The following is a 16,421-nucleotide window of genomic DNA, read 5'->3' as shown; positions in this document are numbered from 1 at the left end:
CATATAATCCAATGTCAGAGAGTTTGGATTGGCCTTCGTGACACAGAGAGAGAATATTCTGGACTCTCAAAGCTTTCTCTGTTACGGAACAATATGTTGAATACAAAACTAAACTACGGAGATAGGATTTTTATGCCAGAGGAATTTCAGCCTCTTTCCAAAAAAGGGAAAAAGTTCAACGAAAGCATATGTTCACCCCACACATTTTTAAATCTTCACCAAGAGATCTTCTGCAAACAGCCAAGTTTCGCTTCCCCCCATGACCACTACTGTGATTGTTTCCAATGAGTTTTCTTCCCTTCGAAATGCCTTGATTAGCACACTCAAAAAGCATGCAGCCGTCTATGTATTTCGTTTTCCTGACAGTGATTTTACAACCCGTGGACATTTCTAAGCCCGCATGAGACGTCACCTTCCCGGTCCGGTAGCCTCGGGCCCAAGTCCTGACGGGGAAGCTGCTGGGGGCAGCGGGCTGTGCTGGGAGTCTGGTCCCCGCCCCAGGCTCCCGGCTCGGGGTGCATCACCTGCTAGTTCCAGCTGTGAAGCTGCACTGTGACCCCTAATTAAACAAGCCAGAGGGGAGCAGGCAGATGTGCCGGGGACGCGATGGTACAGGAGAGACACCGCAAGTTGCCTTTTAAAGTTTTATTCACCTGAAGGAAGAGAGAGCTGAGAGTACGGAGGCACACACGCTATCCCACCAGCATTTCAGAGCCCCTAGGCCTGAGGGCACTAGAGAGCACGACCCCAGCGCAACGTCAGCTCACCTCCAACCCACCCCGTCCAGTGCCAGCAGACACAGCGGTGCAGCCTCCCGGAAAACATCCGCCTTTCAGCTTAGAAGGACAGAAACCCCTAATCACCAAACCTGAAGACTAAAACCATAACGCACGATTGACTATCAAGCCACGCTGGGCGCCGCGGGCCCTTGTCACCAGCTGGGAACAAGCACCCGCGCCGTCTGGCTCCTGGGCCGCCCCTCACTGGGTGGGCGAGGACGCGGACGCGGGGAGGAGCTTGGGCTTGGCCTGCTGGGGCAGCACCACGTCGGGGATCTTCTCCCCGTGCTTGTATACGCTGACCGTCACGTCGATCTTCTCGCCCCCGTACTTGTTCTTGACATGGATGCTGTACTTGCCCGAGTCCTCGGAGGTCACGCCCTTGATGGTCATGCTGACATACTTGGCCTGCTCCACCTTGACCAAGAAGTGGTCGCTCAGCTCGATGTCCCTGTCGTTCTTGAACCACATCACTTCCGGGTCCGGGTTCCCGAACACCGTGCAGGTCAGGTTCAAAGTCTTGGGGGGACGGTGGGCAGAGAGGGGAGAGTTAGAGAAAGAAAAGCCTGGCGGCCTCCGAGCAGCCTAGGCCCTCCACCCACTCGGCTATTGATCTGCCCTTCAGGACATTTATTTAGTCAACATGCTCTTTACATATGTAGGCACCACACTAGACACCAGGGATCCAAAAAGAGCAGGAAGTTCACAGCTTCCTGGGGCAGCTGGAGAGAAAACTCAAAGGTAATCTTTTCTATTTGTTCCCAGATCTAATCCATGCGTAAGTTGATTAAAGAATCTCAAGGCAATCAAGCTCTGGGTTTTTCAGTAGATATTTTTAGCCTGGTTCTAAATTTCCTTTATATTCAGACTCATGGGTTCCCTTTACCAGTTCTTCTGGCAAATCCAGAGACTGCGTTGTCTTATGATAAACTGCATTGTGGACACTTAGCAAAGCATGCTTTCGGTCCAGGATAAAGTAAAACTACTGCTAATCCTCAATCCATGACCTGCAGGTACAGCTCGCCAGGTTTCCCTCAGTGGCTAAAGAAAAGGGCTCTACGTTTTCGTGTTTTGGCCTAATAAAAATTCTCTCAAGTAGCTATGTCCCCGTGACACTGAGATGGAATCACTCAAGCGCCCAGAGAAGTACCAATTAGATATCAGTAATTCCAGTGACAGGTGACCGATGATAACTCCAATAAATGGTTTCCCTTATACACCCCAAAATGACCTTGACAGCTGGAGCGGAGGTTGCTCTTTTTATTTCACACGAGGCGGGTGGGTCGCGTGGGCGAGGGTGTGGGTGGGGCCCGCCTGCCCCTTCATTCACGCCCTCGACCAGCCCCCGGGACCTGTGGCATCAGAGCCAGGTGGACACCGGGGCTGGAAACACCGGGTGTCACAAACACACCATGTAATGTGTCTCCCCGTGATGGGAAAGGTGCCCTGTGTGCATGCGGAGGGTTAGACTAGTCCCTCCTTTGAGGACACAAGTTTCCCAGCAGGACCCAGGACGCCCCCCTCCACACCGGCTGCTGGCACTGGGCCTGCCGTGGGGACCCCCCGCTTCGTTGCCTGCCCTCACCTTTCCCTCCATTATGGTCACCACGTCGGGTAAGCCGCCGAGCACCTTGCCGCGATCTGCAAGAGCAAAGCGCCTCTGCTGAGAAAACCGTCCACGGGGACGATCCCGGGGGTCGGGCCCCGGGCTGAGCACCGAGGGGCGCAGCAGGAGCTGGGAGGGGAGCACTGGCCCGGGAGAGGACACAGGGCAAGGCACACCGTAGCGGGGACCCGCGCTAAGGTGCAGGGTGGGAGCAGGGGGTAAGTGACTCCGAGCACGGGGGTCTTGAAACGGTCGAGAGGAAACGCGGCCGTGAGCCGGGCGTGAGGAGGAAAGTCTCAGCAGGGGCTCAACACAGGGCAGACCCCGTCCTTCTGTAATTTAGTTTGGGAACTGGGGGCCTGGCCTCTGGAGAGGGGATTTTGCAGGAGGATGTACTGCAGGTATATTTTCATTTTCTGTCTACTGTGATGCTCTGACATCTTAAGTCCCGCCTGGCTGGGCAGAGACAACCCCCCACCAGCCAAGGGCCCAGCCAGGAGCCCGCCTGTGACCTATGCCGACAGCCCGGCCAGGCCCGGCCTCCTCCGCCTGCCCCGCCCCCGGGGAGGTGACCCTCCTCTGCCCGAAACACCCGGGCCGGGTGCCTGGCGGCTCGGGGCAGCCCTGTCACCCAAAGCCCGGCAAAATCACTAAAAGCAGCCAATCGTACGTGTTCCCCCCGCCCCGCCTGCCTTTCCTCTGGAAACCCCAGTAAAGGCCGTGCCCTCAGTCTTCCCTCCGTCCTGTCCTCCGCCCCCTGACCCCCTGGCCATCCCCCTACGTGCCCGGCGTGGCCCTGCCTCTAGGACCCAAGAGCCCAACAAACTGTCCTTCCTGGGCCTGTCCTGAGCCTCCTCCGGCGGCCGCTCCTGACTGACCAGCTCGTGAAAGGACACAGAACAGGTGGTGGAAGGTGAAGGCAGAAAGGAGGCCGGGGGCGGGGTGGCGGGGGAGCTGGAAGGCGGGCTGTGGGGAAGCTGGGGATGAGCAGCTGAGAGCAGCAGGGGCTGTGGACAGTCCTGAGGGTTTCCAAGCGGGCGACAGGGTTTGCTGTCTATTATTCAATGCACAAAATGAACACCCTTAAGTACAGACCCTCTGCCCCACCCAAAATAATATTTTGTGCTTGCTATAATCTAACATGTACTTACTTTTCTCTGCAAAAGCAGCTGCCCTGAAAATTAAAGGGGGGCAGAGAACAGAATAAAAGAGTCATGAGCAAATGCTATCAACCAAAAGCATCACACATTTCAGAGGTTTCTTAGAGATGAAAGCAAAATGAACGAGGAAACGTGTTTGCTTCTCCTAGAAGAACACATTCGGGTCACAGGGTCTGAGGACCCGTATGTATGTACTTTTCCTGCCGTTTCCCACTGCCCTGTCTTCCAGCTGATAAAACTCACAGAAAAGTTTCTTTTTCGCCAGATTACGTTGGAGATTTTTAGATATTTTTGAAAATGTTGGTATTTGATTTACCTAAATCGTCCATTCATCCATTCAACAAATATTTACTGAATAATCTAGTACGAGACAAAGACTGTTCTCCATGTCGGATGCTCTAAACGTTACACACATGTTTAGAAATCCCCACTTATTCTTTAAAGTTGCTCTAAACACTGGGATATTGTTCAGCTAAAAAGAAATGAGAATTTTCTGTACCTTCCTCTCAATTTTGCTGTGAACCTAAAACTGCCCTAGAAATATAAAGTCTTAAAAAAGAACCTAAATATATAACATTAAACAATTGCTCTGTGTGATGTGTTGCTACAATTATACCTATTTCAGAAATTCAGCATTTAAATTCATTTAAATTAACCCAGGGTTGGGCTTCCCTGGTGGCGCAGTGGTTGAGAGTCAGCCTGCCGATGCAGGGGACACGGGTTCGTGCCCCGGTCTGGGAAGATCCCACATGCCGCGGAGCGGCTGGGCCCGTGAGCCATGGCCGCTGAGCCTGCGTGTCCGCAGCCTGTGCTCCGCAACGGGAGAGGCCACAACAGTGAGAGACCCGCGTACCGCAAAAAAAAAAAAAAAAAAAAAAATTAACCCAGGGTTATTATAACTCTAAAATTAATTGATAGATGCATTTACAGTTTAGAAGAATGCCTTCTTCTAAACACGGAATGGCTTAAATTGTTATTTTTAATCCCAGTTCCTAGGAAGATCACATTCCTTGGGTCAGCTAGACATCCACAGATGTTCCCACACCCAGCCAGAACGACACCACATCATCTGGACCCCAGACGGAAACAGAATAGCCAAGCATGCAAATCTTACTTGAGCTGCTGGAATTCGGCAAACGCTTCATCAAAAGCTGCAAGGAAATATTTTGTACATTAGTAACCGTTTGAACGTGCTTGGCTTTTACTCATTCCCTTAGCTGCCCTGCTCGTGACTTTGCTTCATGAAACTGATTAAGGTTTGCTTAACGAAACAGCCAAATGAATGAAGTCATGTTCTCTGAATGAAAGTGGTAAAATCAGATAGCTTCCCTCTCAGCATCCTTGATCACTAAGGTCATCCCTAAGTACAAAATTACTAGGTGCTAAAGAATAATGATCTTACCTTGACCAGACAGGTCAAGTGACCGTTGATGGGTATCTTGGCCGTCAAAAATCTCGAAGGTGTATTTCCCTTTATCCTTCTCAGTGGGCTCGCAGATCTTCAGCCAGGCCATCTCCTCACTCCCACCAACTCTCATGTGCTCACCCGATGCAATCTTAGCATCCCTTTGAAAAAGTCACAGGGACATACTCAATTTAGAATCGCATATTATATGCACGATACCTGTGGGGCAATATTACACACCTTTCAGGGAGAGCCTCCTCTAACCGGCTGGAGCTGGTGTCATCATAGATTTTTCTGGATATTATACATTTACTAACTACATCAGCAGCTCAGCTCTGAAAACCTTCTGAAATTAAACCTGATACTTAGTTTTTAAAGATACCTTGTGGTTTAACATATGCTTATTGGTAATAGGCAATAGACTCAAATACTCTTGACTGTATGGCATTTTTCTGCTCAAAAAGTTAAAAATAGAGTCACCACGTGATCCAGTGGAGGCACACCCAGAAGAATTGACGGCAGGGGCTCGAACAAATATTCGTACACTCGTGTTCATAATAGCGCGACTCACAGTAGCCAAAAGGTGGAACCAACCCAAGTGGCCATCGACAGATGATGGATAAACCAACTGTGGCCCATCCCTATAATAGAATATTATTCAGCCTTAAAAAGGGAGGAAATTCTGACCCCTGCTACAACATGGATGGGCCTGGAGGACATTATGCTGAGTGAAAGAATCCAGTCGCAAAAGGAGAATGACCGCGGCATCGGCTCAGCCAGGACGAGGGGTGAACGCTGCGCTAGAGGGGGAGTCCACCAAATGCCAAACCACATGCAACCCGCTGGGCGCCCTTCTCAGAGCCCTAACCCCACCTGGGCTCTAGCGCAGGAGCCCACGGCCCCCTGAGCCAGCATGTGCACCGCCTGGCGCGTGACCCTGAGCTCAGCTCCAGAAAGGAGCCACCCGCCTTCCATCCTAAGCCCTGACCTGAGTTCTGACCCCGCCTCTGTCACAGCCCCGACGCCTTGCTGGACTGGGCACAAATGCTGTTCCCAGACACCATGTGAAGCTACCCGCCAGCAGAGGGCCAGCAGCAGACACCCCCCCCACACCTGGCTCCCCCTCCCAGCTCAGAGCCCCCAGCCTGGCTCCACCCCTGGGGTGAATTCCAGAACCCTCCCTGATCAGCAGTCCCACCCTCACCCTACACCCGCTAAGGCTGGCTTCTGCTGAATTAGCCAACTTATAAGAAGGCAAACAAGTCCTGGTAGCAAAGCACAGCTGCTGGCTGCACTGAATCTGTTATCACTGTTACCCCCAGACAGTGACTTTGCCTCGAAGGACTATTTGTTATTGTTTTGGGACTTAAATGGGCCAAGTCGGATAAAACCTCTTCCTTGGTTTTATTATTGGATCACAAAACATGCCCAAATCCCTTCACTCCCAGCTAAATTTAAAACATCTTATGTTAAGGTAAGAAAGAGGAGGATGGAAGAAAGCCTAGGTGTGTCTGCTCGTTTGTGCGAAAGAAACCCAGGAGATGGGTCCCTGCAGGGTGTGGGGAGGGGCTGGAGGAGAGGGTGGGAAGGGGTGGTGGGCGCACCTGCGTGGCTGCCCCGCATCTCCCCTCCCCCAGGGAGCTCCAGGCTTCACTGAGATTTCAGGGGCCTCTGCATGTGAAATTTCCCGTTTGAATTAAAATCCAAAGCGTTTTCTTCTATAAAGAGGCCATGTGGCGTCTTCAGTGGCTGTGATGCTTCTAAGTCTTCAGTGGTCCATACTTAGCAACTGGAGGTCTAGCCCTTTCTCGATGACAGAGTAATTTCACCTTCGAGCAAGAGAACAAAATCCTTTTGCGAAGGGACATGTCTGCTGAGTTCCCCTTCGTATGCTTCTAACTCGTTTGAGATAGGTTTCAGCATTTCTTCTAAGTGGCCCTCGATGTCTTACTCAGCATTTCGTCAAAGAACAATCGGCCTTGCTGACGCCCACATTTCCCCAAATCCTCACCATTCTCTATTGATTTCTCGCCACCCACTGGCACAGAATGTTCAGGTCCACAGCTCGAGTCTCCCTTGGGCGTCCCTGACTCTGTTAGGTGGGCCATTTTGCATCCAGCAGCACATTGGATTTCTTTCTTTTTAAAAAAATTAATTAATTAATTTATTTATTTTTGGCTGTGTTGGGTCCTCATTGCTGCACGCGGGCTTTCTCTAGTTGCGGCGAGCGGGGGCTACTCTTCATTGCGGTGCACAGGCTTCTCCTTGCGGTGGCTTCTCTTGTTGTGGAGCACAGGTTCTAGGCACGTGAGCTTCAGTAGTTGTGGCACGAGGGCTTCAGTAGTTGTGGCACGCGGGCTTCAGTAGTTGTGGCACACGGGCTCAGGAGTTGTGGCTCCCGGGCTCTAGAGCGCAGGCTCAGTAGCTGTGGCGCACGGGCTCAGCTGCTCCACGGCCATGTGGGATCTTCCTGGACCAGGGCTCGAACCTGCGTCCCCTGCATTGGCAGATGGATTCTTAACCGCTGTGCCACCAGGGAGTTCCCGCAGATTGTTATTTCAACAAATGTGTTATATTATTCTCTATTTTTCCAAGTATTGCCTCACAAGAACTTACTTAATAGTCAAATAGTGAAAAATAACCAAGGTTATATTTCAGTGATAGAATATAACTATAAAATAAAGTTTAACGTAGCACTGAATACTATGTAGTAGTCAAGTAGTAAAAAATAACTAAAGGTTATATTTTACTTATTAAAGAACTGAAGAAATACTTGTGTTGATTCTGCTTGGAGAAGAGAAGGCATGGCGACAACCACGCTCAGGAGTCCGTGGAAATCTGCAACACGACCGCGAGCTCTGTTGGTCTCTAGGGATGGTTTCTTCTGATACAACTTTTTTGATGAGGCAGACGTGTGATCCGAGCCCTTATCTCTCAGTCCGTCTGTCCGCCTGCAATCAGTCCCCTCCTTTCGGCTGGATGGCCCTCGGCACCGTAGTGGCCAGAATCAGACCAACTAGTGTTCGATCCCTGGTCTTTCACTTACTAGCTGCGTGACTTTGAACGAATGATTTATCTTCCGCTTGCAAAACCTCAGTTTTCACATCTATAAAATATGAGTATTAATACCAAGCTCATGGGGCTTTTGTGAGGGTTAAATGAAATCATGTGCGTGAAGTGTATAACACACGGTAACACAACATACAGGTACCCGCGTGCCCAGGCACGTGTTCCCGCGGGATGTGGCATGTATTTAAACTCTGCACGCCCGGCACCCAGCACAGAGCGAGCCGTGCCCTGGGAGGCAAAGCTGGAGAAGCAGCAGCCCCCTGCAGGGGACAGACGCCTTTACCAGGGAAGATAAGACCCTTATCACAGCTGCACACAACTTACTGAAAGATGATAGGCTGTAAATGACAAAGAAGCCCAGGGAAGGAAGTGATTCATTCTCCTTTTCCAGGAGAAGGTCTGATTCCGCTAGAAATAGACATTTACTCATTGGTTTTAAAAAATATATCCTTATCAACAATTACATCACAAAACTACACCAGAGTTTCAATCTTCAAAGCTCCTGTTGTTGGAATCCTCCAGAAAAAGCCACTTCCCCACAAACCCCTTAGTATGGGATCTGCAGTGACTGCACCCGATACAGATTTCCATACTAACTACCAAAAACAGAGACGCAGGATTCCAAACACAGATGCACTAAGACGTCAGTACATCTTCTTAGTTTATGCTTCTGATCATAACTAACATCTACGACAAAAGCACAGCACGTCAAAATGTAAATAGGAAAAAGATATCCCAAGACATTTATCCATTCAGCACTTCGGTTTACTCACGAATAGATTCACCTCAATAATGCTTTTACAAGTAAATTAGTCATAAGCATGAAGTTTGCCTCTTGAAATGTTAATTAGGGAAAATAACATCTAAAGGCACGACGTGGACACTCTGAGGTTCCAGTCCATGGAGGAGCACACGACTTTGGTATATGGACATCACTGAAAACTTGGCCTGCAAGTGTTGCCCATGTCCTCAGGTTAGAGACAGACACCATGGTCCCCGCTCCATCCGCCCCCTTTGACGGAGTGCATTAGAGATAACCCTGGGGGGATGGTCGGAAGGGCAAACTCCAGGGGGCTGGGGGCAGGCACTCGTCCACACGCTGTGACCATAATGAGAGTCTCCAATGTTTTAGTAGCGAACATGCCCACCTGGACAGGCAACCAGCAGCAGACATGAAATACAGAGAAAACCTGCTGTTTGTACAGGGTTTCATCCTCTCGCTTTCTTCTTTTACGTACAATTAAGTTTGTTTTGGTCCTTTTCTCTTTAATCAATCTAGTGAGAAACCAACAGATTGGAAATCTGGAGCACCTTTTCCAAATATTATTTTTCCATTAGCTCTGCTGGATTCCAGACAAAATGTGTGTCACCAGTAAAACCACCTTTGTCCAAACCAAAACCCTGAAGAACTTTGTCTCCAGTACCTTCAGGCACATCTTTATCTTTCTCCTTCTCCACCCCCCACTCCCTGCCCCCCCAGTTTCTGTGATGGTCCCTCCCCGAGCCCAAGGCTGTCATCATTTCTCAAAACTACAAAGTCTTGAGCAGACTTGGCTATGAACGCGTGTCCCAGCCGTGAGCCCTGGGCACCGCCCCATGGATGGCATGGCCACAGTCCACGGCACATGGACACTTACTTGTGGTACCAGTTCACTTTCATTTCTTCGGTGAAATATTTCATGAAACACTGAAGTCTTATTTCTTCCGCGGTGCAAAGTATCTTCAGTGGAGAAGCAGAGGCTCCTGCAGAAAATAAAACATACTCAGATCTGAGGAAAGCCGTCTGTGCTGTGTGAGGATGGACAAGCCCTGTGGCCAGGTTACATCCTGCTGTAAATGCATCCTCACGCATATATTCTAACATCCGTCAGCCACAAATCCTTACCATTTGTCCAGGCCATGTTCATTCATTAAATAAGCTTTTGCCACACCAAAATTATCTGAAAATCTCTTTGACAATAGCATCAAGGAACTCAAATGGCCCCAAGAAAATATTCCCTAAGGGCACTTCTCACATCCCTGACCACTTCCATCCCGTCATTACCACAGGAATCAACTTATAAATTAGACCACACACAAGCTTCCCATATAGATGAGATTCCAAACTGACGGGGTCTGCCCTGTCTGCAAGATTGCATCCACCTTCTTGCATCTCCCCACTCCTTCTTCCTGGCATTTGCTAAAATAACCTTTCCCCTGAAGGGAATGGAGCCCCTAGGCACTCAATCCCCTATAGAACTTTCTGGAAAATCCATGTAAATGATGTAGGGATGGGAATCCCCTCATGGAGCTCCGTGGCTGCAGCCCGTCTAGCTGAATGCCCGACCTCCATGGCCTCTGGCGTCCTCTTTCTCTCTACTCCTGCCCAGAGAGAAAGGCAGAAAATGATTTTTCCAAACCCCTTCCTCCGCTTTGCTTCTCCCTACATGGGGGAGGGCAGTGGGCTGACCAGATGCAGAGGGTAACAAGCTGCACATCCCTGAGCACAAAAATACGGAAGTGTTGCAGTCTTAAGGAGGCCAAATAGCTTCAAGTCGAGGGTCATTTTTCAGACTACACTCGCAGTCGGTAAATGATCACGAGCCCACAGGGTTTTCCACTCAAGCGGGGAGGAGGGAAAGGTACCATCCATGAAACGGACAGACAGGAGAGCAGTTCTCAGCTCAAATGCAAGGATGGTGCCTGGCATTTTCCCTAAATACTGAGAATCAAGCCCTGCACACAGAATTAAACGCTACCCCACAGAACCAGATGGGTTTCATTTCAGCTAGAAAATCAACAGATAATTAACTTCGCCCACCACAGGAAGGAAAGGATGGCAGGATGCATGTTCTAAGTAATCAGATTACAAGAGCCTGACTTCCAAGAATGACGCTGACCAGGGCAACGTGAGCTAGGAAGCTGTATCCCTATTTTCTGATTTTATATCCGCTGCATCCTTACTGAGCCTTGATTTTGAAGGCTTAAGGGGCATTTATATCTTATTAGACAAAATTTAACCAGATAGGTATTCAATCTACACAGTCGCCACACCGAAAGTAAGTTCTGCTATTGGTATTTCTGTTTCACAACTGATTCTGAAAGTTATTTGATTAGACATTTCAGAGTTCTATAACTATTAAAAATCAAGGTATACAGTTTAACCTTGGCCCCCTTTAGGCAAAATACACCTTAGACATTTTTGTAAAATTGAAGGACTGCCAACGTTAAAGAGCTGGGTGGGTAACGTCTTAGAATACACATCTCGTGATGAGGGGGGAGTTCCGAAGCGCTGTAGAAGGAAGGCTGGACTCCTAATCTAGGGACATGAGAATACTCTGCTAGTGGTTAACTGAGTGACCCAGGACAAGTCACACAACTTCTCGGTGACCAGAGTCCTCATCTAGATAATGTGGGTCTCTTCCAAGGTTCTGCAAAAATACAAAGAGTCCCTCAGCACGTCTTGTCAGATACAGTTCATGGAGATGCCGAAAACCTAACCAAGGACTTTGAGTCTCCAATTGTGCTTTCTCCATCTCAAAAGTCAGCATGGAAATGAAGAGGAATGTCAAAGGCATGCACACACATACACAGAAGCACGTGCACGTTCACACATACACACAGAGCATCATCCACGCAGAGAACTGTAACTTTGGCATCGATTTTTATAACGCGTTTGTTTGCAGCCAGAGAATTACAGAACTTTACATCCGGATGAGAACTTGGATGTCACCTTGTCCAAATTCCTTATTATAAGGATGAAGAGGTTGAGGAACCCTAACTCTCTCTATAACAGCAGGTTTGCTTCACAGCCAAGCACAGCCTTTAACCTTCGGGACACGAAGAACAAACAGTTCTGTTCTGCGGGCTGCTAGCTGACCCGGCAGGAAAGCCTCCTACACTCTGCCACCCACAAGCCGCTGCAGGATCCTCTCTGTGGGATCAGGGTCGGGAAGGAGGAAGCCCGGGAGGCTGACGTGAGGATCCCATGTTTATCCAAAGCCTCTAGTTGGCCCTGAAATTCGAACAAAATTTGGGGGGGGGTCCCCAAGAAGAGCCACTGATTGCTTCCCAACATGCAAACCCCAGAGGCTGTTTGGACTTAGAAGCTCCGGGAACACTATCTCCCCACACCGCGCCCCCCACCCCCCAAGCTGTGAAGGGAAATTTGGTTTAAAAGCCAAGAAAACGAATAGGGAAACGTTTCTGTGCTCCAGGAAACAGGAAATCACTGTTCTGACAGCTCTCTACTTGAAAATTCAGAAGTACTCCTTACAACAACCCAGTATTACGTCTGACGCTGCTCCGTGGAACTATAGAGTTTGACCCAAAACGCCTCTCCCGGGTGGAGCTGGACCCTCGTTCAATAGGCAGAGGCCGCCAGGCACCCAACACGCGTGGCGAGACCGTGACTCGCGTCACAGCGTCCACGTGACTGTCAGCAGAGCACGGAGGACGCGTACCCATCTTCACTCCGGCTGTTTCAGGAGTGGTGCGCTCAGCGCTGTCTGCTATCGGTTAGACCAGCTCGGGGCTGCATTAGGTCTAAAAAGCCACTGATTGCAGGTGACAAGAGCCCACTTGGAACCCGAGCAGGAATCATGGCGTCTTCAAGGATTAAGAATATTCCTGGGGGGCGGGGGGCAGGTGGAGGAGAAGTGAGGGTGTGTGTACGTGTGAGCGTGTCTGAGTATGTGCTTGGGCGTCAGCACCCCCAAGGGCTCTCAGAAGACACAGAAGAGGCAGAGGCACAGCTTCCCTGAGGTCAGAGGTCAGAGGACAGAGGATGGAGGTGACCGAGGTCCCTGATGGATGCAGCAAGGGGACGTGGGAAGCACAGATGTCACACCCGGACCGACACCCCAGACGGCCACGACACCTCAAGGCTGCGAGGAGAGCCCACTGCAGCCTGAGCGGGACGGCCGGGAAGACGGGTAAGCTCTGGGATAACGGGGCCCGCACGTGGGCTGCGGAGAAGCCCCCGCTTGCTACTAACACAGCCACCTCGTAGATCGGGTAACGCTTGCTCTGCTCCTTTCCGGCTGCAACAGCACTGAACACGCAGCGTCCAGTAGACCCAGGGCCTGGCTCCTCGGGAGGACAGAGGCTGAAACGTGATGCCGTGTGTCCCGTGCCTTCTCTCTGCCCACCACACTAACTCTCAGTAAGACGCACGTGGTCCTTCCAGGCTCGGGGATCTGGGACGCAAGATCACGAGAATACAATAGGAAGCTACCTCTGTCCCCTTCACTGGTACCTTCACTTTTCAAGACACCACGACCACTCGCATCACCAATGTTACAGGTCACATGATGCTTTAATGCAAGGTCATCCCATGGAGCATAAGCGTGAAGCCGCCTTTCAAGTGGCTTCATGTACCTGCGCAAAGTGGCGTGTACACCATGGAGTGGCATTCGGCCCATTAATAATCATCAGCAGTAAAACTCATTCAAAATGTGGTCACCTACGTGACAAGCAAAAGCAAAGAGGAACAGTCTACCTTACGGGGACATTTTGAGAGAGTGATGAAAAAATAAACGTCAGAAGTTTTCCAGAAGAATGACCGAAAAACCTTACGGGGCAGCAGCTGAGCTCAGACCTGGGAGAGATGTGAGCTTCTGGTCCTGACCGGCTTCCAGAGCCCCATGGTTAAGCCACCTAACTGCTCCGGGCCTTAGCTGCCTGATCTGATGACATCAATTAGGTCACCTCTAGAAAGCCCACAGCCGTAAAATTTTATTATCAGCAGAAAGCCCTTAAGCTATTATTATCAAATTAATAACCAACATCTTTGTTCTCACAGTTTCCAGGGAAGGGTAAATAGAGAGGAAGAATTTATCTGCAAAGCTAAAAAGTGGTTTAGTATGTATTAAACCAGACATAAAACCAGAGGCTTCAAAATTCATTATCGCTATTCAGCATTTGTAACGCAGACGCTGAGAGCAATTATGGACAAAGCATCATCGGAGTTGACCTAAGGCAAATTACAAGAAGTGGCTAATTAGGGAGTCCAAACTGAGTTTGTTTTGTCTCTCTCTTTTTTTTTTAAGAAAAACATATTCTGCATATAATGCCGAAAACCCCCTTAAAAAGCATCACCGAGGCGGTCAGGTAACTGTTCCGCCGTTGAATCTGGGGCCTGTTCACAGGAGATGCACTGTGGTTCCATTAGCTGTGGAAAATGCCCTTCTCGGGAAATAGCAATTTTAGCACCAAAATGACTTGAAAGTTAGAAGGCATTTACTTACCACAGACTCTACTCATGGCCAAAATCATATCCTCGTACACTGAAAGGAAGAAGGAAACGTACCATTACGGTGTCTAATTTTATCAGCAGCATTTTCATGTTTAATTAAATTGATACAGGGAATCAGGATGTTCATTTGAAAAATGAAACATTAAAATGGCAATAGTTACCCATAAAAGGCTCACGTGTGGCGATAAATCCTTCTAATCTATTCACTTTTTAAACAAGGAACATTTTGCTCGACATAAATCCGACCATACATTTAATTGAACCTCTTCATCACTGTTTCGATCACTTTAATACATTTGTCACAAGATAGAACTTGGCTCTTTGAAGGTGAACTAAGACAGCATTTCATTGAAGCCCAGAGTAATATCATACCTTGTTCTAAAACACTCAAACAGCTTTGAATGCAACTCAAGTACAAATCTATTTTCTCTTCCTGTGTCCCCGCTAAAGAAACAATATGTACTAAGGATACAGACGCTGTGCCTTTATCACCCAGTTCATCCTGCTGGCGAAGTGGATTTCCTTTTAGTAGAAGGAAGAAGGTTTTATTCTACCTTTGCCAGCTATCTCAAGGACAGACACATCTTGACCTCTCTCGTCTTTCAAGGTTGCCTTATATTCACCATGGTCCTTCTTTGACAACTGCAAATAAAACACATCCCATATGTACATAAAACTGACGCCATGATACAAAAGGTAATACAGGCTGATACGTTCTCTTTGCAAACCATGGAAATTTAGGAGGCAAACTGGGAGATAATGCAGAATTCACAGGTGGTTTGAGAGAACTTTCTTATCCTGTTTCTATCTCTTTTCTTTAACACAATGTACCTTTGGTAGGAACAGCTCACAGACCCCCTTCTCCAGATCAGGCAACTTTTCCGGTTCATACAGAGCATCATCCTTTAGCCATTTGAAAACGGTTTCCTTCTTGGTGTTTGCAACCTACAAGACAGGAATCTTACGTTGAGTATGTGAATCGCTGTGGCTCATGAGAAAAAAGTCTACTCTGATTTGAAATCACAGACCTAAAAAAAATCAATTTTTATTATAGACAGTCTCAGACAAATGCACATGGGAAAGCTGTCGGTTCTAATAATAGCAAATACATTTCTAAATTTCAGCTTCTAAAATAATTAAGCCCTGATAGTTCCATTCGGAAGAACAAATGATTCTTCTTCGTGCTAACCCATGAAATTAGACGGTGCAAGGTTTTTTGGTTCATGTGAGATGTCAATAATAAAGACAAGATGTAAGCAGTGTATTTTAAATTTATAAATAATATAAAATATCATTATTGGCCTATAAAACTGTTGAGTGACTGTTTTGGCAACATGACATTGCGGACACACAGACGCAGGGGAAAGAAACTTTAACACAAAACGAGCCCACTGGGCACGAGGACTTTCCCGCTACTAAAATTCCTCGAAATTCAATCTCTGCCATAAGCTGAACTCGAAACTCAGCTTTGCAGAATTCCAAAGATGAGTAAGGATCTCAAGTCACATGCTCTGACCTACACGTCCCACAAAGAAGAAGAATTCTGGCTCTGTTGGAGCGGAATGTACTGATCACACTGAATTGTGTGACACGGACCATTCTGCATTCACATCCCATACAGACTCAACAACAGAGATGTCAGCGACAAAAAACAAATTACAAACATTGAGAGCACGTGATTAGTTCCAAGAGTGTAGCAGTGCAACGTATTTTAGACTTCCCGTAGCAGCTACGTCAGTTGCTGTCGTTGGTGACAGCCCTGGGGGACAATCCCAGACGGCAGGGCTCCGGAATGTTCTACTCGCACTCGCACACGGGGCACAGCAGCGTGCCCGATATGGAGAATAATTCCATAAATGTTTCAGAGTAAGTGCAGGGCTGTCTCCCGCAGGTCTGGGAGCTAGGCTCTTCCTTCTGAAGCCAGGACCACGCGGTGACAGTCAGGATGAAGCGAAGCTAAGCAATTCCAGCAGACGATGTCCTTTGTCCTAACACCTCAAAATCTCCCTTGTGTCCGTTTCCACGCCAAGCCAATCCCCGACTCTCCCCCACCTTAATTCAGCACTGCTGCCTCTTACTCTCATTTTCCAAGGTATTTACACTGTCGGTCCTTGGGTGCTAAATAAAAACCTTTCCAATGACCTTCAGCCTCTGTTCTCTAAAACCT

The 16,421-nt window shown here is 48.6% G+C and overlaps 1 protein-coding gene across 1 annotated transcript in view; it reads right to left on the bottom strand.

Moving 5' to 3' along the window:
• Window positions 1-636: 636 nt before the first annotated feature.
• Window positions 637-16,421, bottom strand: part of MYOM2 (myomesin 2) — an 80,415-nt gene continuing 64,630 nt past the window's right edge. The window contains exons 29-37 of the mRNA XM_060001312.1: window positions 15,086-15,199; window positions 14,809-14,896; window positions 14,247-14,285; window positions 9,657-9,762; window positions 4,948-5,111; window positions 4,660-4,696; window positions 3,537-3,559; window positions 2,365-2,420; window positions 637-1,298 (exon numbers count right to left, since the gene is read on the bottom strand). Of these exons, the coding sequence (XP_059857295.1) occupies window positions 981-1,298; window positions 2,365-2,420; window positions 3,537-3,559; window positions 4,660-4,696; window positions 4,948-5,111; window positions 9,657-9,762; window positions 14,247-14,285; window positions 14,809-14,896; window positions 15,086-15,199 (945 nt within the window). The 3' untranslated portion in view covers window positions 637-980. The remainder of the gene's footprint in view (window positions 1,299-2,364; window positions 2,421-3,536; window positions 3,560-4,659; window positions 4,697-4,947; window positions 5,112-9,656; window positions 9,763-14,246; window positions 14,286-14,808; window positions 14,897-15,085; window positions 15,200-16,421) is intronic.

This window comes from Delphinus delphis, chromosome 21, assembly GCF_949987515.2.
Source record: "Delphinus delphis chromosome 21, mDelDel1.2, whole genome shotgun sequence".
NCBI lineage: Eukaryota > Metazoa > Chordata > Mammalia > Artiodactyla > Delphinidae > Delphinus > Delphinus delphis.
Note: the sequence above shows the minus strand (reverse complement) of the source record. Positions and strands in the feature narration are given on the sequence as shown.